The sequence below is a fragment of the Oryctolagus cuniculus genome, chromosome 4 (assembly GCF_051225735.1).
Source record: "Oryctolagus cuniculus isolate XC-2025 breed Fujian yellow rabbit chromosome 4, ASM5122573v1, whole genome shotgun sequence".
Lineage (NCBI taxonomy): Eukaryota > Metazoa > Chordata > Mammalia > Lagomorpha > Leporidae > Oryctolagus > Oryctolagus cuniculus.
Genome location: NC_142870.1, coordinates 32568606 through 32592544, shown reverse-complemented (window position 1 = coordinate 32592544; position 23939 = coordinate 32568606). Strand labels below are relative to the sequence as shown.

At 38.0% G+C, this 23939-nt stretch overlaps 1 protein-coding gene across 1 annotated transcript in view; it reads right to left on the bottom strand.

Moving 5' to 3' along the window:
- SAMSN1 (SAM domain, SH3 domain and nuclear localization signals 1) overlaps positions 1 to 23939 on the bottom strand; it is a 57694-nt gene that overhangs the window by 18526 nt on the left and 15229 nt on the right. Inside the window, exons 2-7 of the mRNA XM_051859453.3 lie at positions 19388 to 19459; positions 14937 to 15086; positions 10202 to 10331; positions 7763 to 7914; positions 5510 to 5716; positions 2650 to 2800 (exon numbers count right to left, since the gene is read on the bottom strand). Of these exons, the coding sequence (XP_051715413.3) occupies positions 2650 to 2800; positions 5510 to 5716; positions 7763 to 7914; positions 10202 to 10331; positions 14937 to 15086; positions 19388 to 19459 (862 nt within the window). The remainder of the gene's footprint in view (positions 1 to 2649; positions 2801 to 5509; positions 5717 to 7762; positions 7915 to 10201; positions 10332 to 14936; positions 15087 to 19387; positions 19460 to 23939) is intronic.

Below are 23939 nucleotides of genomic sequence, written 5' to 3'. Positions count from 1 at the left end.
GGTGTCTTAGGCAACATCACAATGCTGGCCCTGGGTCAGGTGATAATTAAAATATACCAGCACTCATATTATATCATCTATACATGGTCATTGTTTTGTTAGCATAGAAAACAGACAGGAGAAGAGGGAGGCAGTATGAAAAAAATCAAGTGGACACAAGCCTTTGGCCCTGGACCCGTGCGCCCTCTGGGGTCTTCAGCTGAACACTATTTTACCCCTGATGGCAATGGTTGCTGAGGCTTTGCCCCTTTCTCATCACAAACTTTGTGAGAGGCAGCTAGGGTGGCCTCTCACCCTTCAGGGAGCCGTGCTGTGGCCTGGTTTTTGTTCTTACTGAAATATTAAACTTCCACACTCCGAGAAGGAAAACTAAACTGAAGCCCTTGAGGAAACTAGTCAAAGAGCAGAAGGCCAGTTTTCCAATATTCATTGTTCTCATGTTTGCATGCAGAGAAGAGAGAATATAAGAGCTTTCGAGTCAACTTCCTTTGATTAACATCCCACCTCTGGGGCCATGCACTGAGGTACAGTGAGTTAAGTTGCTGCCTACACTAGCACCCCATAGGAGCACCAGTTTGAGTCCTGGCTTCTCTACTTCAGATCCAGTTCTCAGCTAATGTGCCTGAGAAGGCAGCAGCACATGACCCAAGTACTTGGGCCCTGCCACCCACATGGGAGACCCAGATGGAGTTCCAGGATCCTGGTTTCAGCCTGCTCCAACTCTGGCTCTTGCAACCACTTGGGGACGGTTGATTCATTCATTCTCTCTCTCTCTCTGCCTTTCAAAAAATAAAATAAATCTTAAAAAACGAATCCCTCCTTTGATACTGATCTAGCTATTTGATCTCTTCAAAATTCATCTCTGTGTTACTTCCTCATGTGTAAAATAGGCAAATGACCTGTATGTATTGTATGATAGAAGAAAAGCAATTATTTACAAACATTCCATGAATACTCACTGGTCTCTCTTCCTGTATTTCATGGTTGGATTAGTTTGGAAAGCATTGGCAATGACACTGAATAACATCAACACAAGAGATCTAAAGGAACTATTTCTTAGCCAAACATTGTTTAGTGAAATGACAAGATGTGAAAGAAACTCCATTTACCTGAAACATACTGCTACTTCTGTTTACAGTCATTAGTTTTGCTTTGGCTCATACTATTGAGTAAATTGGCTGTGTTTGGTCTCTGTCTGCTTCTTTGACCCCATCCTCCTCTTTTTATAATCTCCCAGCCCCCACAATTTTAAAGAAAACATATAAAATCGGGGCCAAATGATGAAATCATTTCTGCTGGTGTTGCTACTCATGCTTGTGAGCACTCATGGAAAAACGATGAAGATCTTTGTAAACACACGACAGCATAAAAGAATAGAGTATGGAAAAGTTTCTAAAAAAGTAAAGTGATTCCTACTAGATAAAAAGCCAGCGTATAGTCCATATATGCTAGGCACCAATTTGTGGCACGTTTATGACAGGATAGCCCACAAATGGACATTCAGGAAAGCTGGGTCCTAAGAGAGATTTCCTCTTTTCTGTTGCTTGTAGTGTTGGGAACAAGGTCATAACTTCACAGATACTGAGCTGGATTTCTAACTACAATTCACTAAGCGGGAGCTTAAATGAGTTACTTATGTTCTTGAGTTCTTATTATAATCTTAGGACAGTACTCTCCAATGTACAGAGCTGTGGGGAACACTAAACAAGATAATAAATCTAAAGACCATAGCCCAAAATGTCACTCAAAGGACATGTTCAGAAAAGGCAGTTAAAAGTGACTATTAACATTACATCTGAAAGAGGAGCATGGATTAGATTATTGAAAATCTTTTTGGTCTTTCAAATTAGACCACCCTTCCCCCCCCCCTCCCACCCCCGCCACCCGGTCCACTTCTTGTATTTTGCCTTACAAAACACTCCTTGCAGTCTTGGCACATCCTGAGCAAAGGTTTGGGGAGGCCTAAACAAATTTAGTTGGAAAGGTGTTCTGGATGAATAATGGCAGAAGTAAGAGCTATCTTATCTTTACAAACCTAGTTGGCGGACCTAGTATTGTGCCACAGATGAATCTGCATGTATCGTCCCACCTGCAGTTTATACTTACAAATACAGAGACCATCTCAGAAAACAAAAATTAGTGCTGAATATTTTTGCAAGCTATTGTATCATTTTGAAAGAGCACTACAAACACATATAAGATGTGACTATATGGTAATGAAATGAATTTTCCTGTGTGGTGAGAAGGCTCATTAGCTTACAGCCATGCTCTGTGTTGTTCTACAGAAGCCATGTGTGACATTTCTCACTAATGATTCAGGCTGTCACTAAATATTTGTCTCTAACTCCCTCAGTCTTTGGGAATGCAAGAATCCACTTGTGTGTAAATTAATAGCTTTGCAGAACCAAAATGAAGTACCCAAAAAAGTTCTTCCATTTTCTAGGAGTGCAATAAGGAAAACAGTTCCTATTCTTAATTATAGATTTGATCAGAGTTGTTGTTTCCAAATTTATATGAAAATTTGTTGTTTTTTAGAAAGAATATTTTATACTGTGTTCAGTAAACAATATTAAGATTTCGTTTTCAACGATTTTCCCGTTTCCATTAAACAGTGATTGTCCGTGAGGGAGAGGAGATGCGCACACTTACTTTCTTCATCAAGAAGATTTTCAGCAGCTGATAGGAACCTCATCCTGTCTTCCGAGCTTTCAATGTTTAATTCAATGAGATGACTCTCTTTTATATCCTTTAAATCTTCCAGGGTCTCATAGCCATTAAGCAAAAGTGTTGAAGTATATTCCTATAAGGGAGAAGAAATCTATATAAGATAGTCAGACTCCAATATTTTATTTTTAGTTCTCTTTAGACTTAAAGAAAGTGCAGAAATGCATGTGGAAATCAAAGGTGCCAAGAGAGCTTTTTTCATACTTATAAGCTTACCACATATGAACTAGAGGGTATTGAAGAGAGTATATTGTTTGAGCCTCATCTTTTGGAAGGACAAATGTAAAGAAGACATAATTACCTTTAGCAAGATAATGCTAAATCATAGGTCAATTAAATAGCTGGATTATTCATCCCATGTGGCATTTTTTCACTTCTCTGTTAAACTGACAGAGCTAGCATATCCTAAAGTCTGTCAATAAAATGTCTCTCAGAGTATATTAACAGTATTACTTATGCATCTACATCTCTTGTTTGATTGCAAGAACATTTATGTTATTATCTTCTTGGGGTATATTATAAAATGAATTTAAAACAGAAATTCAACCAAAAAAGTAGTTCACAATTTTGGTTGAAAATCAGTACATAAGTCTAAGGAATCCCAGCTTTTACAGGCTTTTATTAAACATAAAAAATACCGTAGTTGGTATTCTTTTCCCCAGCATGCATATTTTACCCATGTTTTGCATGTATCTATCTATCAGTATATGTAAACTTGACATATATAGACTTCTGATTTCAAAGTCTGTGTCCTCTGTACTTTCTAACTGTATAAAAATGCAAAGAGAAGTAGAATGCTTTTTCAACATCCTCAAAATTTCCTCCATTTCACTTGATCGTCATTTTAATATCTTTATTTTATTTACTAAAAATGAGTAAGAGGAAGTCTAGCATTTTTATGTAATCAGGAAAAACATATTATCAGGCTTTTGTTTTTTAACTAAAAAAAAAAAAAAAAAGGAAGGGAAGTAAGAGGAGTAACTACTCTTTTAAAAATAGTACATCCTAGAGAAACACTGCATTGTAACAGAGGACACCCAAATTCCCATTCTGACATAACCATCTGACTTCCAGTTCTCCAGTAAGTCACTTCACTCCTTCGGTCTTGATTATCTAACGAATCACAGAAGAAACAAGTGGTAGAGGCAGGATTCAGACTCGTACTTCCTCTGTAGAGTATCTCATTTGGGTTACACCAATAGTAATACAAGGGTACTTAAAAATGTTCACTGAGAATGGGGGTGAGTATTTGGTCTAGGGATTAAGATGCCAGTTGGGGCATCTGCATTCCATACTGGAGAGCCTGATTTCAAGTCCCAATTCCAGCTCTCCTCCCAATTCCAGCTTCCTACTCATATATGTCTTGGGGGATGGCAGATGATGGCCCAAGCAGTTGGATACATGTCTCCCATGTGGCAGACCTGGACTGATTTCCTGGCTCCTGGTTTCTGACTGATCCAGCCCTGGCTGTTGGCAGCAATTTACAAGTGATGGTTGTCTGCCTCCCTTACGGTCATGAAAAAAATAAAATAAAATAATGTTTGTGAAAAGTGGAATTTAAAGATGTTTACTTTGGTGCAAGGAAATTTTGAAATATATACATAATTTTTTTCAAAAAACACACTTCATATTATATATTTTCCATAAACTGTTCCTAAACCTTCATATTGGAAGGTTTAGGTATTGTGTCCACCAACAGGAACATACATACCTAACTCAGAGAACACAATGAAAGAAAGTTTAATTGACTATTGCCTTCATGCACTTTAAAAATCATCAAAATACTGCTGAGTTAATTTCAGAAATGGATTGCAAAGCCATAAATTGAGAGAGATTAAATATCTTATATGTACACACCATTTAACAAGGAAGATATTTCATAAAAATTTTGCTAATATACAAGAAAATAGTTGGAATTTAAATGTAGACAACACAGTTTCTTTAACACAACCATTGTGTTGTGGGGTTTAATAATCACTGCTTTCTAAAAAATAGCTTTTTTTTAAAGGTTTATGTTCAGTTATTTTCTCTCAACTTGATTTTTGATCTGTGCTCTACAGAAAATACAATTTTCTTTTCATTTTTCTTTCACTTTTCTGGACTTGACATTACCCTTTGTACTCTCTTTATCATTATCATCTAGATATTTTCTGTGGGCATTTTATTCTCTTAGGTATTTTTCATTTTTCACTGCACTTTCTCAACATTAATCTCTACTGTCACTGCTAAGTACCATTAGGGTTTAGTCCAAGGGATGTTATATCAAGGCCTGTCCTTGCATAATATAAGTAATAAAGGAGAAATAAGAGCTGTTCTAGGAAAACAGATTTTCATTTGCTGTAAGTCTTGTGTTTTTTTTTTCTTTCAATTTTTCATTTGTTTATTTGAGAGTCAAAAAAAGAGAGAGAGACAGAGAGAGGGAGAGAGAGCACCCATCTGCCAATCCACTCCCTAAATGCTTGTAGCAGCCAGGGAGTTGAAGCAAGAAACTGGGAACTCAATCCGGGTCTTCCATGTGGATGTCAGTGACCCAAGTATTTGAGCTGCCCTCTGCTGTCTCGCAGGGAACTCACCCACAAGAATCTGAAAGTAGGAGCAGGGGTGAGGTTCAAACTCAGGCACTTGTATAATGGATACTGGCTACCCAAGCAGCATCTTAACCACCAGGCCATACGCCTGCCTCCATGGCTGGTATTTCTAACAACACTGCAGAAGCAATGATCCACTCTCCTCCATTGTTTCATGCATACACCCCTCACACCAAACAAACCACAAGTTTTCTAACCTGAAGGTGAATCCTTTCTAAGAACTCTGGCAGAGTCTCGGGCTTCCCACTTCTACTCCTTCGGTGGGCCTTGATTTTCCTGGGGGCTTCTTCTTCTTCAGAGATGACATCCACATAAATAAATTTGAAGTTTCCCACCTTGTTGTTCAGCATTCCTGTCCACATCCCCATTGGTGTTTTGCAGATAATGTCTATGATGTCTCCCTTCTAGAGGCAAAGACATGTATAAATCCTATTTTAGAGAACTGTATGAAAATAAAGATAGGAAAAGCAGAATCCCTAGAAAACCAGGATAATGACAATATTGTACTAAAGCAGTTTGTAGATAACAGAAATAAATCTTAGTATTCATTTCTTTCCCAAATTGGTCATTTTTCTGTATTTATGTTTAAGAATTAAGGCTGCCAGTTGCAAGTTATGGTCAAGAGTAGAAAATCCCATGCGTATATTTCTTTATAAAGAAAATTGATTTCTAATGTCTACATTTAAGAGTAACATTGACTCCTTTGAGACATAACTTTCTACCCCAGAGAGGATTCTAATATTTTTGCCTCTTTGCCCTCAAACAAACCATTGATTCTGCAACTAAAAAACTGTTTCCTGCAGTTTGTGAATTTGGGTTCTTTCATCTAAAACAGAAACTTTGTGATGATAGAACTCAATGTGATTGACATATTTGATCTTTCTGACTTGTGCCTATTTGCCTGTCTGGCCCTGTGAGGTGTTACTCTAGGCCTCTCGGCATTTAATTATAGAAAATCAAATCCTAGGTTAGATGGCATCAGCTCAACAGACGAGCAAATTATCCAGAAACCCCAGGAAGTTTCTAGACATGATAGTCTTTCTCTGCATCCTTGCTATTATCATTTAAAGTTCAAATGTGTGACTTGCACTTCAGTCTCAAAGACTTGAACTTAGACCTTTGAGCATCTCATAGAAATGACTAAGGAAATTGCTGGGGTGAGCAATATTTTCCTCATCCTGTAGCTGAACTTATTCTGATGTGGTAGCACAGAAGGGGTAAAGAAAACAGCTGAGTCCTTTAAATGCGAAATAATTATATTAACATTCCACAACAGGGCATAAATATTACGAGTAGTCATTCAGGGTTGACCATATAGAAACAGTCATCATTTGAATCCTTTGTGGTATGACATTTTGTGATACTAAAAGGAATAAGTGAACATCTGTGAAATATTTTAGCATGAAGTCTTTCGCTATTTGTGCAGTCCCTCCCCTGAGTGTGAGCAGGACTGTGAAAATGACAGATTTCACATTCAGGCCTATGTTATCTTATATGACAGAAAGCCTTTTGTAAAGCTAATTAATACACCAAATTAATGGATGATGAGTTCATGAAAAGGGAGATGATCTGGATGCACCTTACTTAATCAGACAGAATCTCTGAAAGATTCTGAAGCATGGCTGAGCTTCTCTTCCACTTGACCCTGGAAGAACACAACGTCATGCTGTAGAGAGGGCCTTGCTGGCAGCTCTGAGGCTGAAAAGGCTTCCCCTGGATGCTCAGCAAGAAAGAAGGGGACTGAGTTCTGCCAGGAGCCCGGGAGTGTGGAAAAGGACTCAAGCCTCAGCGGGTCAAAGCCTGGCTGACAATGAGTTCAGCTTGAAGAGACTTTTAGGAAAGAAGTTAACTGAGCCATGGCTGGACTTATGTATGACAGACCATGAGATAATAACACATTGTTGGTGTTAGAAGCCTCTGAGCGTGGTAATTTGTCATTAATATTAGGAGATGAATACAGAGGATAAGAGTAGGTAGAATCAATTCAGGAGGGACATCATTGGGAGAAACACCTGTGGTTACTCTTGGCAACCACCTTAAAAATACCTGGAGTTGTCTGGCCCACTCTGTTTCTAAGACTTTGGAACTGCTGCGTCCTTCCATCTTCTCTCTTGTCTCTCTTTGGCTTCATTATGTTTACTTTAGCAAGTATCTGGAAGAGCTGGGGCCTTCCAGAACTCACGAAGCTTTCAGTTTCCAGAAAGAGGTACACAGTTCCTTCTCATCGTCCCCTGACTGAGCCTGTGCTATGTGCATCAGAGCAACTATTACTAATAGCCTGAACAGACAGGGCTCGCCCACTTCACCCTTCATGTTTTGTGTGAATTCTTGCTTTAGTTCTGCTGTTCAGAACAACAGACCCTCACTTCCCACGGCTTGTACTTCCTAAAACAGAGCATACAGCCAGCACTTGGTGAACCCTAGAGAAAGCAGAAAGGTGGCTCATTCACCTTGATTTTGAGGGAGTCGTTGTCATAGGGACTCGGCGTGAAGTCCGTGTGCACTCTGGCACGGCCACAGAATGGTCCCGAGTAGGGGCTATCATCGTCCAGTCGAAAGCTGTCGCGGTTACTTGTACCATCTGAACAGCTTGTTATTCCACCTGATGAAAGCACAGGTTAACAGTACTCATTGCAGGCCCCTAACAGTGAATCAGCCACTGGCCAAAGCCAAGCATCGATAAATAATGTGACACCGTGGATGCAGCTTCCAGAAGGAGTTCTAATTGTTGGATCCCTCCACCCACCTCCCAGTCACTCTTCATCAGTGAATTGTGTCCCCTAAGTCATTTCTGACTTTTCCTTGCCAATTTGGACACTCTCCCCAATCACTAAGCCAAACACCCTCACAATTGGGGCTCTATGACCCAATCTAGGACAATGTACTAAGCACTGGACACTTGCAAAGAGGGGAGAAGGTATAGATTTAAACCTGCATAAAAGAGATGATTACTTTCACATGTCTTGGAAACAATGAATGTGATAGTTTCACCTTTGTGCCCTGTTGTTCAGGAATGGCCAAAGCACCATACTACCAGGTTTCCTACAACTTATCAAAATTGTAGCCAGAATTCTCCCCCAGCATTCCTACTGTGCTCCAAAGGCCATTTTGAAGCAATATATCCTTGCATTAAAGGTGGCACTTATTTTTCCTGTGTGAGTGTGGGGCAGGGTGGAAGTGTATCCCAATGTCTGGAGTCCCAGGTAGAAATGATTTAAAACTAGGCTTTGAAAACAAAACCAAATCCTCGTTTTGTGGTCTTGTTCCTTTCTGATCTTAAACCTCAAGGGAAACAGTTGTGACAGTCAAAGGGACCACAATCTCCTCCCTTCCACGGCCACTCCAGAATGGAGCTTTTCATGACACATTCTAGTTAATAAAATTCTCCCTGCATTCTGCATCACAATTTAGAATCTTAAAACTACCAGTAGAAACGAATACTAATGAAATCTGAATTTAACACATTCAAAAATACATCCTGCAAATGTTTCTGCATAAGTTTTTTTCCCCCACAAAATAATTGTTCTACAGCCAATGGGAAAATAGATATAAAATTCAGGATATTTGAAACATCTGGTCTATGTGATCCATCTTCAAATAACAGAAGCAGTTGATTTCAAAGGAAATGGAAAATAAACTTTGCGAAATCATTTAAAAGGCTGGCAAAGATTCGGTGGATATATAATGATCTACACAGAAAAAGTCCTAAGGCACTCTGTAGTGTCAGTAATTTCATCTAAGTGTTGTAGCAAGTAATATGACTAAATCATAAATGAGGATACCTTCTTAGAAAGAAATCAAAGTTCATTAGAAAACGTGTGTTGGCCACTCGCTAATGAGATGCTAACAACAGGAGAAGCCGGGTGTGGGATGTATGGGTAGTTTCTACCTTCTGATTCCCTTCTGTCACCTAGTTGGTGACACTCCTACCTTTTTGTATTTACAAACTTCTTCACTCTTTACCCACTAATGCTGGCCAAGACTTACAAAGTAAATGCTGGAATTGATGAAAATGCCCTGCACTTTTCAGAGCACTTCAGGATGAAAGGAAAGTTGATAAAGGGAAAAGAGTTGCAGGGAGGGAAAAAAAGGGGGCACAGACAAAGGAGGGAGGTGGAAAGGAGAAAGAGGTTAAGAGAGAACAGGATTTTACTGAGCTATTTCTAGGAATTCCAAAATGCTTTTACTCAAGATTATGTTAGTTCTCCCAAACATACATTTTTAAAGATACAGATTTAATTATCTATGATTTTTTTGAGGCCCATTCCCAAGAGCCCTGTTGGCTTTAGAGACCAAAGCTTTAAAATAGTACCTAATTCTGCCGGTGCCGTGGCTCACTAGGCTAATCCTCCGCCTAGCGGCGCCGGCACACCGGGTTCTAGTCCCGGTCGGGGCGCCGGATTCTGTCCCGGTTGCCTCTCTTCCAGGCCAGCCCTCTGCTGTGGCCAGGGAGTGCAGTGGAGGATGGCCCAGGTGCTTGGGTCCTGCACCCCATGGGAGACCAGGAAAAGCACCTGGCTCCTGGCTCCTGCCATCGGATCAGCGCGGTGCGCCGGCCGCAGCGCGCCAGCCGCGGCGGCCATTGGAGGGTGAACCAACGGCAAAAGGAAGACCTTTCTCTCTGTCTCTCTCTCTCACTGTCCACTCTGCCTGTCAAAAAAAAAAAAATAGTACCTAATTCTGTCTGATGTATTATGTGTCCTTTAAAAAATAATAACAGCTCCATACAGATTCTATATACCCTATATTTTCACCATGTCTATTATCAAGTAGCTAGAACCTTATTGCTAATACAATAAATAATTCCCAAAAGGGCAAATATGTTGTTTTCAATTAATTTAACCCAGATTTCACATGGGATGTCTTGCCTCTGGATCATTTAGCCTTACTTGATGAGCTTCGGCCACTGTAAAGACTATCCAAGGAGTCACTGGCTTTGAGGGAGATCTTCTCTGTGTGAGTCCCGATCACAGGGTCACTGTTCCGATATGGCAGGGTATCCTCTCCGTCTTCCTCATCCTTTAGAAAAACATGTCAGAGCTTAAGTACAAGGAGCAGATTTCCATGGAGATATTCACTGTGTGCACTGACTGAACAAACAACTGATAGTTTAGGAATAAAATACATAGTAATACATCAGCATAAAATATGTGGTCATTCATCTTTAACTCAATTTCTAGTAAAACATTTTACCCTATACTTGGAAACCTTCCTTAGGACATTCTTTATTGTGGAATTCAACTGAAATCATAATGGCTGATCTTTGAGAATTGGGTTGACTATCATATAAAGACTATTTTATCAGAAATGTTATACTTATTGACATCTAGGCTTCATCTCTTAGAGCAGTTTTACTTCTTCATGTTCTCCTTATCGTCTATTTACCACCATTGCTAATCCTTTGAGATCTGATACTACAAGCTTAAACTCTGCACAGTTGTTTCATGTCAGTTATTTGCACCCTACCAGATCACCAGATATGAATAAAACATGCACACTTTGCAATTCTAAAGCAAAGCTTATCTAAGAAGCTTTACAAATCTCATAGCATGCTTGCCACCTAGTCAAGTGAAAAGCAAATCTTGCATAAAATTAGAAAAGACAGACAATTTTAAAACAAATTACATTTCCTTGAAAACATCTCAGATGTTTTCCATATTTTGATAGGTTGGACAAAGCCTATGAATTTCTTACTATCCATCAGAATGTAATTCAATATTCTTCATTTTTGCGCATTTCTAAACATTGATAAAACATCTGAATATCAGAATATGATATATACTCGGTTTGATTCCTGCTCTTATCCATTCCTTTATTCATCCATTCAGGCAATCACCACATATTTATAGAACACTTTCAAGTAGAAAACACTATTCTAGGAACTAGAGATATAATAATGGTCAACAAGATAACAGGGTCCTTGCTCTAATGAGTTCATCCTAATATGTTAGGCTATGTGTGTGTGTATGTAAATTATAATGTTTGGGAAGGTGTATGAAAACAAAAAAAAAAACAATAAATTCTATAATAGAAATAAACATGGGATATATGAGAGAATTAGCTACTAGACCCAGACTTGGAGAAGGTTGGCTAGTTTAGATGAACTAGTCTCCAGAGCTTTCTGTCATAGGTCCCTGTTCTGAACTGGGGAGCTGAACAATATGAAAATATAACTGATGTGAAGCTTTAGAGGTAGTTGTCCAAGCAGAAGGAACAACAGCAAAATAACTGAATTCAGAATTAGCTTGAGTTGTTTGGAGGAAACAGGGTAGCAAGAGAAAAGAGGGTGTTAAGTATGAATTTAGTCAGAGAAGTAAGTGGAGCCACCTTCTGAAGTGCATTTTAGACCATGTATTGCGGCCAGGGAAATGCACCACTCGGATCTCTTGCTGTAGGACCTTTCTTTACTACAGTACTACCCAGTGCCTCTCAGCATTCATCAGCATATTTGCATTGAAGTCCTCCTTCCTAACAATGACCAAAATACAGGGGGTGTTATCTGAAACTCTTCTAGTGGCCAACGGTTTCTCAGCACTGTATTGAAATCTGAGATTGTCCCTACCTGACCCTCTTTCTCTCTCCTTTTATGGATAAGAAACTTGCATACTGTCTAAAAAACTACCCTGCACATTTTATCTTCCTCTTCCTAATCCTTAACAGGAATTACCCCCAATAAGTGTTCGGTGTTTCTATCCCCTTCTTGAGTCTGCTTCTCAGAGGACTAGAATGAACAAACACACTATCATATGGAAATGATATGTAAAGGTATTATGAACTTTTAACCAGGGTAATGATATGCCCTTACTTCCATTTCTCATGTTTCTTTCTAGCTTTTATGTAGAGGATCGATTTTAACTGGGAAGCAGAAGGAAAAATGCAATTGGGTGTCTATTATGGCAATCTAGGTAAGAGAGTTTCGTTACTTGATCTAAAGCAGGGACAGTTTGCATGCAGAAATTAGGGATTCTAGATATGCACTGCAATAAAAACTAATGGGATATACTGATGAATCTGTGTGAAAAATGAGAGAAGAAGGACTTCAGAATATCCCTAGGGTATCTCTCTTTCGCTTTCTCACATCTAGAATTATGACAGTGTTGTCTACTCTAACTAGAAATACTGGACAGGAATTTACTTTTGGTAGAAGTGTGGAAAATCAATATTTCAGGTTTGGATATGTTAGTTTTCAGCTAATCCGCTGGATGCATAAGAGGTTTTATCATGTAAGCAATTGGTTCTATAAGTATAGCAGATAAGTGAAGACCTCACAGATATAATTATGTAAAATAAAGTCATAAGTCTGGATGAGGTCACTTAAGAGGAGAAAGTAGATTGAGTAGTGCATCTAAGATCATGCCTCACATGCTATTTAAAAGGCGTTGAATAAAAGCAAAGTCATGGCAAGAATTACCAGACGAATGCCAGAGAAAAGGGAATGTTCTACGCGTAAGGAGATCACCTGTGTCAAATACAATTGAAAAGTAAAATAAGCCCAAGGAAAAATCATCATTGGATTTAACAACACAGATGTCACAACTGTTTTTGTAGAGCACTGGGAACGGAATTTTTCCAGCAGTAGGTTAAAAAAGATGTATAAATCTAAAATAAGATGTATAAATCAATGGAATAGACTTGGGAGCACATAAATAAATCCAAATATTTGGGATCCATACATTTATGACCATATATTTATAGCCAATTGATTTCCAACCAGCATGCTGAGATGATACAATGGTCAAGTACAGTCTTTTTAATGAATGGTATTGGGACAGCTGGATACACTCATAGCAGAGAATGAAGTTGGACACCTTTCACAAACCATTTAGTAAAATTAATTCAAAACAAATCATATCCCAAAAATTAAGAGCTAAGACCATAAAACTTCAAAGAAAACATCAAAGTAAACCTTCAAGACCTGGGGTTGGGCAATAATTTCCTAGATACGGTACCAAAAACACAGGTAACAAAAGAAAAAAATAGATAAATTAGATTACAAGAAAATTATAAATATTTCTGCTGTAAATAATACTACCAAGAACGTGAAAATAAAAATGAGTTATAGATCTCATCAAAGACTTATCAGAATACACTTTTTTTAAGAGGTTCATTTATTTGAAAAGCAGAGTTACAGAGAGGCAGAGAGAGAGAGAGGGAGAGAAAGAGAGAGAGAGAGAGAGAGAGAGAGAGAGAGAGAGAAGGAGAGAGGTATTCTATCTGCTGGATCACTCCCCAGATGGCCGCAACAGCCAGAGATGCACCGCTTCAAAGCCAGGAGCCAGGAGCTTCTTCCAGGTCTCCCACATGGGTGCAAGGAGCCAAGACTTAGGCCATCTTCTACTGCTTTCCCAGGCCATAGCAGAGAGTTGGATTGGAAGCAGAGCAGCTGAGACACAAACCAGCACCCATATGGGACGCTGGAAATGTAGGCAGTGGCTTTACCCGCTATGCCATTGTGCTGGCCTCTCAGAATACACTTTTGAAATATATATAAAAAACATTGAAACTCAACAACAAGATGACATAAACTCAATTAAAAATGGGCAAAGGATTTGAATAAGCATTCTTGAAATAGATGTACAAATGGTTGATGAGCATGTAAAAATATTCTCAACATCATTAGTCATCAGGAAAATCTACTTCAAGACAACAATGAGATTCCACTTCACACCCGCTAGGACGGCTAGCACTAAAAAGACAGGCAAGACGTGGAAAAATCTGAACCCGAATTCACTGCTGGTGGTAAAGTGATGCAGCTGCTTTGGAAAATTGAACATAGAGGTATCATCTCTCCAAGAGAAATGTAAATAGGGTGATTACTGATGCCATAAGCAAGAGTGTCAATTTGTTAAGTCAAAAACAGGAGTCACTGTGCACTTACTCCTCATGTAGGATCTTTGTCCTCAGTGTGCTGTACATTGAGATTTAATGCTATAACTAGTACTCAAACAGCATTTTTCACTTTATGTTTCTGTGTGGGAGCAAACTGTTGAAATCTTTACTTAATGTATGCTAAACTGATCTTCTGTATATAAAGAGAGTTGAAAATGAATCTTGATGTGAATGGAAGGGGAGAGGGAGTGGGAAAGGGGAGGGTTGCGGGTGGGAGGGATGTTATGGGGGGGAAGCCATTGTAATCCATAAGCTGTACTTTGGAAATTTATATTCATTAAATAAAAGTTAAAAAAAAGAGAAATGTAAATAGATTTCCACGAATTTTGACATGCATGCAAATTTTTACAAGATTATTCATAATAGACAAAAGGTAGTAACAACCTAAATGTACATCAGTTGATGAATGGGTAAATAAAATGTACTTTACCTATGAAATAGGCTACTATTTGTCAATAAAAAGGAAATGACGTGCTGATGCTACCACACAAATGACATATGGTACTACCTGTGCTAGGTGTGTGATCATCCTGTGCTGTAGTTTCTTACGTAAAATGGGAAAATAATACTTTCTTCCACCCAACTTCTGGCATGATGACAGAGGGAGAATGTGTATGTCTAAGTACTGTTTAAAGCACTGGTTACTTCAACGGCTCTCTAGAAAAGGAATCTGTTGGATATTATAAGAAAAAAACTTAACAAAATAAATACAAATGATTAAAATAGTCAACTTACTTTTTCCTCAGAAAGGACTTTGATGTACTTTTTAGCAACTTTTTTCTTCATTGTCCATGAAATTGTCCTCATTTTTTTACCCAAACCCCCTCCATTAGTTGAAGTTCTATTTTGTTCACCACTTTCATTTATAGGTTCCCCTTCATGTGTCTGGGGTAGGGTTGTTTGCAAAAGAAAAAAAATAAAGCAATAAAAAACAATGATCAGAAAACACTGTTAGAGAGAAGATTCCAAGTTTATGGATGTCCTAGACATTCAGTGCAACAGCCTTCAATATTTCAAACAACTTAAATGTAACACACATCTGTGAAGTTACCAAGCCTAGTAACCTGTGGTACAAACTCAGAAAGTAAGACTTGTGATACTGAAGTCTCTGAGCGTCACATCCGAAATTCTTCTAGACGTTCTGGGCTACTTTTAATAGTCACACTGAAGAACCACTTTTGTCCATCTTGTTTCGGAGATGAACAAGAGAGAAGTAAAATCAGGTATAATACATGATGATATCTACATAGATGGGAAATATTTTATTGGAGAAAGGCATCTGTTAGCACTAAAAAGGCACTAACATATCCCCTTGCTTCCAATAGAATGTGAGATGTTTATGGCTACTTTTGAGTGTTGGAATTAATAAAATTAACTGAGAAATTGAAATTTTGGCAGGTGAGTATACATGCACATTTCCCACATTTTTAAGCAACATTAAACACAAACTAGTTCTATCCATTAGTAAAGATATCACCTGCTGTACTTACGAAACCTCTTATTTGTTAGGCTAATATCTCCCATGTAAATCAGAATAAAATACAGTGTTCAACCTAGAAGGTTCTTATGGTATAAAATAATTGGATCTAATTTAATTAATATGAGGTATTATTATGTAATAAAAATTGGATGTTATAGAGAATCAATATTAAATAAAATTTCCCTACCACACATCCCTAGCTACCTCTGGGATCTTCTTTTCTCACTATACCAGTGGTTCTCAAAATATGGTGCCCAAACCAACGGCAACAACAGCACTTGAGGACAATTTGTATCTTAAGTGATTCTGAGACCCCTTTAAATTTGAAAACAACTGTAATAAGGCATCACCACTCTAGCCCCCTTGCTGTCTCTTTGTTAGATTATCACCAAGATTTGTACTTGCTTTGGTTATTTGGCTTCCCCTAGATATCCGTAAATCCCATCCTTACATTGTTCAGGTCTTAGCTCACCGTCATGTAAAATAATAGAAATTTTCTCTTGACCCCATTTCCCATGTGTCTAGACTTCTTTCATGTTCATCCTGATTAAGAGCCTCTTCAAAGCAATCAACATTATCTGACAATATATCTGTCTGTTCATTTGATTACCATCTGGATCTCCCATCAGAACGCATCCTCCAAGAGACTAGGGACTTTTTTTTGTTCTTCTGAGCTTCTAGAACAGGGCCAGTCACAAAACTGGCACTCAGTATTTTTTAAATAAATGAAACTTCATCCATAGAGTTTTGCAGTGATTTTTTTTTCTTGGAAGACATATTTGGGTTAACACATCCTTAGTACTTCAGATGTGTGAGAAATGAGCCTGAAGGGCCATCTGGTTTAACACTGCTCACCATTCCTGATAGGTGAACAGCCAGATTTTCCCTGAATATAAAAAATGATGGGAAACTTCTCTTTAGCGAACTTGTAAGATTTTAATATGGAAGTTTAGCCACATAGTTAATATCATTATTAATCAATATTATGTTTTGTCTCATATCTTACCCCAAATTGCCTATGATAAATATGAATGGACAGCCAATTTAAGCCCTCATTGCACTTTATTAATTTCTACATTCAAGGTTATAAAGGCAAAGACTCTTTGCTTAATTCAAAAGCCCTGAATAAAATATAATTTGGAAGCACGTTAAAATTTTAGAGTTAGCCTTTTTCTTTTCTCTTCTCTCAAACTTTCTCGGTTGTCGTGGTAAAGTTATTTTTCTGACTACGATAAATAAGAATGTATATTGCTTTATTAAATTTGATATTATCTTTGCCATTATCTAAGTGTCAATTAAGGAGTAGGAATATTTTCCTACTCCTATTTTTTTTATCATTATTAACAGAGGGTTCAAAGGAATGATGTCTACAGATTTTGAATTTTAACATTTTTCTATGTTGCTCTCAATAGCCTGAGTCACATTTCTAGTGATATAGTTATTTGGGGTGGTGACTGTCTCCACCTCTAGACTCTGGCTTTGTGAAGTAAGAATTTTTCACCCATTGTTACAACCACACTTCCAGAGTACCTAATGGAAATCCTGTCATAGGGTGGATGTTTGTTGAATGAATGACAAATGAATGCTACATTTTTAAAAAATGTGCAAACGACTTTATTAGCCCTAAGCTTTCTTAAATTACTAGGCTAGCTGTCACAAAACGAACCTGAATGAAACTGACCTGCTTTCATAGGTTAACTCCAGAGTTACAAACTAAATGTCAGTAGAAAGCAACTGTGTATGATTATGGAGAGTTAAACATTTAAAGTTCTTTCTCTCCTATCCCTCATCCCCTCTGAGTGTGCAAGTAAAACACTTTATTACTTAAAATTATGTAAATGTTGATAGACCATATGGTTATAATAAACTCATTCAGAAGCATATATAAATATATAGACGAGCAAAAAGAGATAATATAAATTGATAAAGGGAATATATTACATATACATACATCTACACAGATATAATAAAGGAAATATTTATAAACTAATAATAAATGTCATTTTTTTTTTTTTGACAGGCAGAGTGGACAGTGAGAGAGAGAGACAGAGAGAAAGGTCTTCCTTTGCCGTTGGTTCACCCTCCAATGGCCGCCGCGGCCAGCGCGATGCGGCCGGCGCACCGCGCTGATCCGATGGCAGGAGCCAGGAGCCAGGTGCTTTTCCTGGTCTCCCATGGGGTGCAGGGCCCAAGCACCTGGGCCATCCTCCACTGCACTCCCGGGCCACAGCAGAGGGCTGGCCTGGAAGAGGGGCAACCGGGACAGAATCCGGCGCCCCGACCGGGACTAGAACCCGGTGTGCCGGCACCGCTAGGCGGAGGATTAGCCTAGTGAGCCGCGGCGCCGGCCCAATGTCATTTTATTTTCATTGCTTTTGTCCAGTATATCCATTACTGAAATTAAAATATTTTAAATATTATAGGTAGATATATCTAAAGATAAACATAAGATTTAACACCTACAGAGGCTAAAAAGACACCATTATCTAACTGAATCAAGTTCAGTGATAAACAAGTACAGCATTTTCAGGTTTCTCAATATACATTTCTCCTCTGTACTATTTTAAATAACTGCTGTACCTCTCATGTGACTTAACACAAGTGTCCCCTGCTTAGTTAGCAAAACAGAATGGCATACTGGAGTTAGTGAAGAGGTTGAGTTGTGCCTTTGTCATTTATTAACTCTAATTCAGTTTCACTCAATGAAGCAAGCATATTTCTTCAACATAGAAATACAAATAGTTCCTATGGCTCAGGTAGGCAACTTTATTTTTTTTTTTAAGATTTATTTACTTATTGGAGAGGCAAAGCTACAAAGAGAGAGAAGGAGATACATAAGGGTCTTCTATCTACTGGTTCACCACCCAAATGGCCACAACAGCTGTAGCTGGGCAGATCCAAAGCCAGGAGCCAGGAGCCAGGAGCTTCTTCTGGGTCTCCTACATGGCTGCAGGGGCCCAAGCACTTGGACCATCTTCCACTGCTTTCCCAGGCCATCAACAGGGAGATGTGTCGGAAGTGGAACAGCTGGGACTTGAACAAGCACCTACACGGGATGCCGGCGCGGCAGGCAGAGGCTTAACTCACTAAGCCATAGTGTTGGTCCCTAAGCAAAGTATTTAACATTGTGCTTGCTTCATGGTAAGTGATCAATTAAACATTGATATTATTGATATTATTATTATACAAACTTAATTTTATGGGAAGATCTTCTTAAGCTACTTCTAAAGTGTTCATGGCAAACGCAAGTGCAATGACTACCAATGAGACATTGCAGTGTTTGTTGAAGCCTAGGAGATTCAGTAGCCATATTCTTTCCTTAACACATTTATAAATAAGTCACTCCATCATTTCCTAATTTCTAGCAACTGCACCTAGTGTAAAATTATATACTACGTACACAGGCATTGTTTAATGGTATAAATACTCACGCAATTTTGAATTGCTGTTGCTTTGAATTGTAACTATTGTTTGAAGTTCATGATCTACCTTTCCAAACAAGTTTCCTGTTCAGCTTCTTGTTTTTTTCACTCCCAGCATGATACAAGTTACTAATAATTGTTTTTTCATTTATCACCAAAATAGTTGCAAGGCTATGATTTGAATATGTATTCATTTTTCTTATTGTACTTTTAAAAGTGATACTGTATTCATAAGGTTCTTAATGTGTTTGCATGGCATTCATAGACAAGAATAAAATACTAACCTCAGTTGAATTATTTGGCTTTGATACAGAATTATGCCGGAAACGATCAAAATTCCCAAAACTGCTGCTACGCTATAATATAGAAAAAGAAAAAAAAAGAAATGAAACTTAAGGTTTGTGATTTTAATTGCTAAAAATAGTAAGTACATTAGATTTTTGTTTCATAATCAGCATTGTTTGCAAATACAATCTTTAAAAAATCTCATGTCTGGACTATGCACAAGCATTGAAGATATAAACATTATTAACATTTTTATATTCACAGTTGATAAAATATCTTTTACAGTGTTAATCCCCTTGGAGAAAATCTTTGTTTAACTAGTTTTAGTTTGTGGTATTACTTCTTCTTTTGGTATTATTAGTTAAAGAAATCATGGTGAGTGTTCAAATTAACAGATTGATGCTATTTTATTATTATGTAAACTTAACTTTACAGGAAGTTTTTCTTAAATTGAATTTAAATTGGTCATTGCTTAATGTACACGTATCAATTTCCAATGAAATTTTCAGAGACAATTCTTATCTGAGCCTTCTTGAAATGAGATAACCTCTGGTTTATTTCCAGGAATTAATGCAGGTAGTCCTAACCAACCATCCAAAAAATGAATAACAACTACAACAAAACAAACAGCAAGCATCTGGGCAGAATCCCCATTATGCCTTATAAAGATCAAGTTTGTTAAAAAAATAATGAACACAAATGGATTTCCTCTTATTAACTTGATAATCTGAGATTCTCTCCTGGTTGTCAGTAGGGAATGCACACAACTAGACATTAAAAATTGAAATCAAGGGCCGGCGCCGTGGCTCAATAGGTTAATCCTCCACCTTGCGGCGCCGGCACACCGGGTTCTAGTCCCGGTCGGGGCGCCGGATTCTGTCCCGGTTGCCCCTCTTCCAGGCCAGCTCTCTGCTATGGCCAGGGAGTGCAGTGGAGGATGGCCCAGGTGCTTGGGCCCTGCACCCCATGGGAGACCAGGAAAAGCACCTGGATCCTGGCTCCTGCCATCGGATCAGCGCGGTGCGCCGGCTGCAGCGGCGGCCATTGGAGGGTGAACCAACGGCAAGGGAAGACCTTTCTCTCTGTCTCTCTCTCTCACTGTCCACTCTGCCTGTCAAAAAAAAAAAAAATAAAAAATAAAAAAAAAAAAAAATTGAAATCAACTTAGGCATGCACAGTGTATGATTGTGAATAAAACTGAAATTTACCACACTTAACATGGAATTACAATGAGAATTCTGGGTCAGTTTCATTCACTGGTTTTGAGAAAAGCTCAAAATGTTAATAGAAGACTGTCCCCTTGGATATTTTTGCTTATAAAGCTAAATTATTATTCTTACACAATTCATTCTAAGCAGATCATTATAAGTAACTTCTAATATGCTACAAAGCAAACGATTCTCTTAAATATAATTTCAAAATTCTTTGGCCACTGAGTCAAGAAAAGATATTTCTTCACCATATTTAATTTTATACTTTCTTTGGGAAGTGAATACCCCCTGTGTTTTTTGTGTATTCATAAATCTCAAGAATAGTCTTAGCTAAAAGGACATACTTCAAGCTTCATATTTCTTATTCCAAATGTATCATGTTTTAAAAATAAGCTTGTGCTACTGAAATTAACCTAGTAATTTGAAAAATTCAGAACAGAAGTCAGTAATCTGTCAGATCTTGTTTTGTGCTTTCAGAACTCACAGCCCCTTACAGTTGAAGTCCGTTTCAAAGACTCCCAGGCCTTAGAAGCACTCCTGCACCCATGTCTTCCCAGAAGCTATCTTAAAGCTCCTAGCTTCCCTATTAAATGAGCTGAAATAAAAAGATCCTGACATGTGAGAAGGGTTTAGCCTGATAGACGTGTGACATAGGGTATGGCCCCCAAGGACTGTGGCCCTGTTAGACACAATTAACGCCTTGGGCTGACTTGGCGCCCCTGCTGAACAAGGCCTTCAGCTTGTGGCAAGAGAAGAGGAAGAGAAGTGCTGAAACAGAGAAGCAGACTGGAAAATATCAGGTCTTTTCGTCTAGTGACTTCCCAGAACATTAATCACTGCACCTTGCCCAGTAAACATCTCCGTGAGGCCATCGTTGCTCCAGGGATGACAGAGTGGAATTCAGCATATTACGGTCCTCTTCCCGACAATCCGAACACAGGGAAATCTGTTCCTCTTGTATGTTTTTAACATGTTCTTATAACTGACTAGAGCCTGTGCCTAGGTCAGTTTTGTAGCCTATATCCAACCTGCCCACTGCACACTGAATATTAATGAGGATTACAGTGTGATTTGCACTACTGGATAATGAGAATAGATTCGCTTCAGTATTTCTCTGCACTATCATCTTCCATTAAATAATCAATAGTTACCATCTTTTAAAATTAATTCTCCCCCATTATATCAATAAAGAAATGCAGATTCAGTTGCAGCGGTTTAAGGATATAGGACTATTACTTTGAGCTTTGTCAGTCATCTCTTTGCTAATCACTCAACAGCTTATAAGACATAGGAATGTATCAATCCATGCCAAGACACCCTTAAAAAGCAAATGGAAGTATTTAAAAGGACAATTAAAAATTTCATTATTCTCTGGTCTAAAAGTTAGTGACTTTTTTGAGATGTGTTCAAAATGTATGGGTTATGGATTATGATGAAAAGGGGCTAATGTCTAGTATGAAGTGTGGACAATGAGCAAATTTATAATATCTACTCCTGTCAAGTTTTCTAACGTAAATGTGAATCATGTGGAAGCAAAGCCTGCTTCCTAGATAATAGCCCTTAATAAGTTAGAATGTGTTTGAAGATTGATAATTTTCCATTTTATAATCCTGATTGGACTTACCAAATATTATCTTATAGCAGAAGCCCTGATCAACACAGAATTATTATATAAACAAATAGCTATCAATAGGAATTTTAGCTTAAATTAAAATGGTTATATATATATATATATTTGACAGGCAGAGTTAGACAGTAAGAGAGAGAGAAACAGAGAGCAAGGTCTTCCTTCCATTGGTTCACCCCACAAATGGCCGCTATGGCTGGCGCACTGCACCGATCTGAAGCCAGGAGCCAGGTGCTTCCTCCTGGTCTCCCATGCGGGTGCAGGGCCCAAGCACTTGTACCATCCTCCACTGTACTCCCGGGCCACAGCAGAGAGCTGGACTGGAAGAGGAGCAACCGGGACAGAATCCGGCGCCCCAATGGGGACTAGAACCCCGGGTGCTGGTGCCGCAGGTGCAGGATTAGCCAAGAAAGCCGCAGGATTAGCCAAGTAAGCCGCAGCGCCGGCTGGTAATATATATTTTAAATAATTGTTTGTTGACAGATTGTATTCTTTCTTTATACCTTGTATAAATATATATATAGTCCTTATTTGTGCAGTTAGAAATGGACTTGTAAAGTGGCACACCAATAACAGAGAAACCTGAAAATATCTACAAATATTACATATACATTTTCCCCTTGTCCTAGCAATTCCACTTCTAGATGTCTGTATCAGACATATACTTGGATATGAATTGATTTACATACCCATATTCATTGTAACACTTTTATGGTATCACAAATCTGTAAACCTCAATGTTTATTTAGAGGGTACTGAATGGGTAATACATGATCAATCTACACAATGGAAATTTGTATCTAAAAAGATAAAAATGCGTTTTTGTAATGCAAATGGAATGATTTTGTATATAGTGTAAATGAAAAAGCAACATGGACAACAATGTACATAGTAGCCACCATTTCTAAGTGTACAACTATGTGTATTTTAATACAGGCAGGTAAATATTGTTTTCCCTCCTAGAGATATAAAGCAAAATAAACAAAGAGAAGATGACAGGAAAGAAAAAAGACTTCCCAGAATACACCCTGCTTTGTATATTTGATGTCTAAACCATGTAAATATTTCACATATATATAAATAAAATGAAATCAAAATATGAAATGGTCCCTAAAAAATCAAAATCAAAATTAATGAACATAATTCCATATGGAATTGGTGGCTTGAGAGATGTTATTTTAAGTTTATTAAAAACACAGTAAGTTGACTGTCAATACATAGTAGGATATATCCCAAGAACAAACAATGACAAGTTAAATATTAACTTGTTCAGTAATCATATTATTATTAATTATGTATATACACATGATATGACAATGAAATTAAGTAATGATGTTAATGATATTGGAATCAAGATTTTCAGTATATGATGAAAGCAATTTAAAATATAACATCAAATGCTTAAATAAAGCCATGCAATCTCAAAGCTCAATTGAAAACATCAATAAGAATTCATGATATATATTCTGTTAAAAATATGTGTCTACTGAAATGATCTGGAACAATGACAAACAGAGTATCATGACACTCCTGGTACCAATAGTAGATGTGAAACACATTTGTACTGAAACGCATCAGGTCTCCACTGAGGCTTGGGACAGGAAATAAAAAAATGTGCACAGAAATAATGTCATATCATTAAATAATAAGCTTTGAAAACAACTCGGAGACCCTATTGAAAATATTCTCACTGGAGTATATTCTCACTGGAGT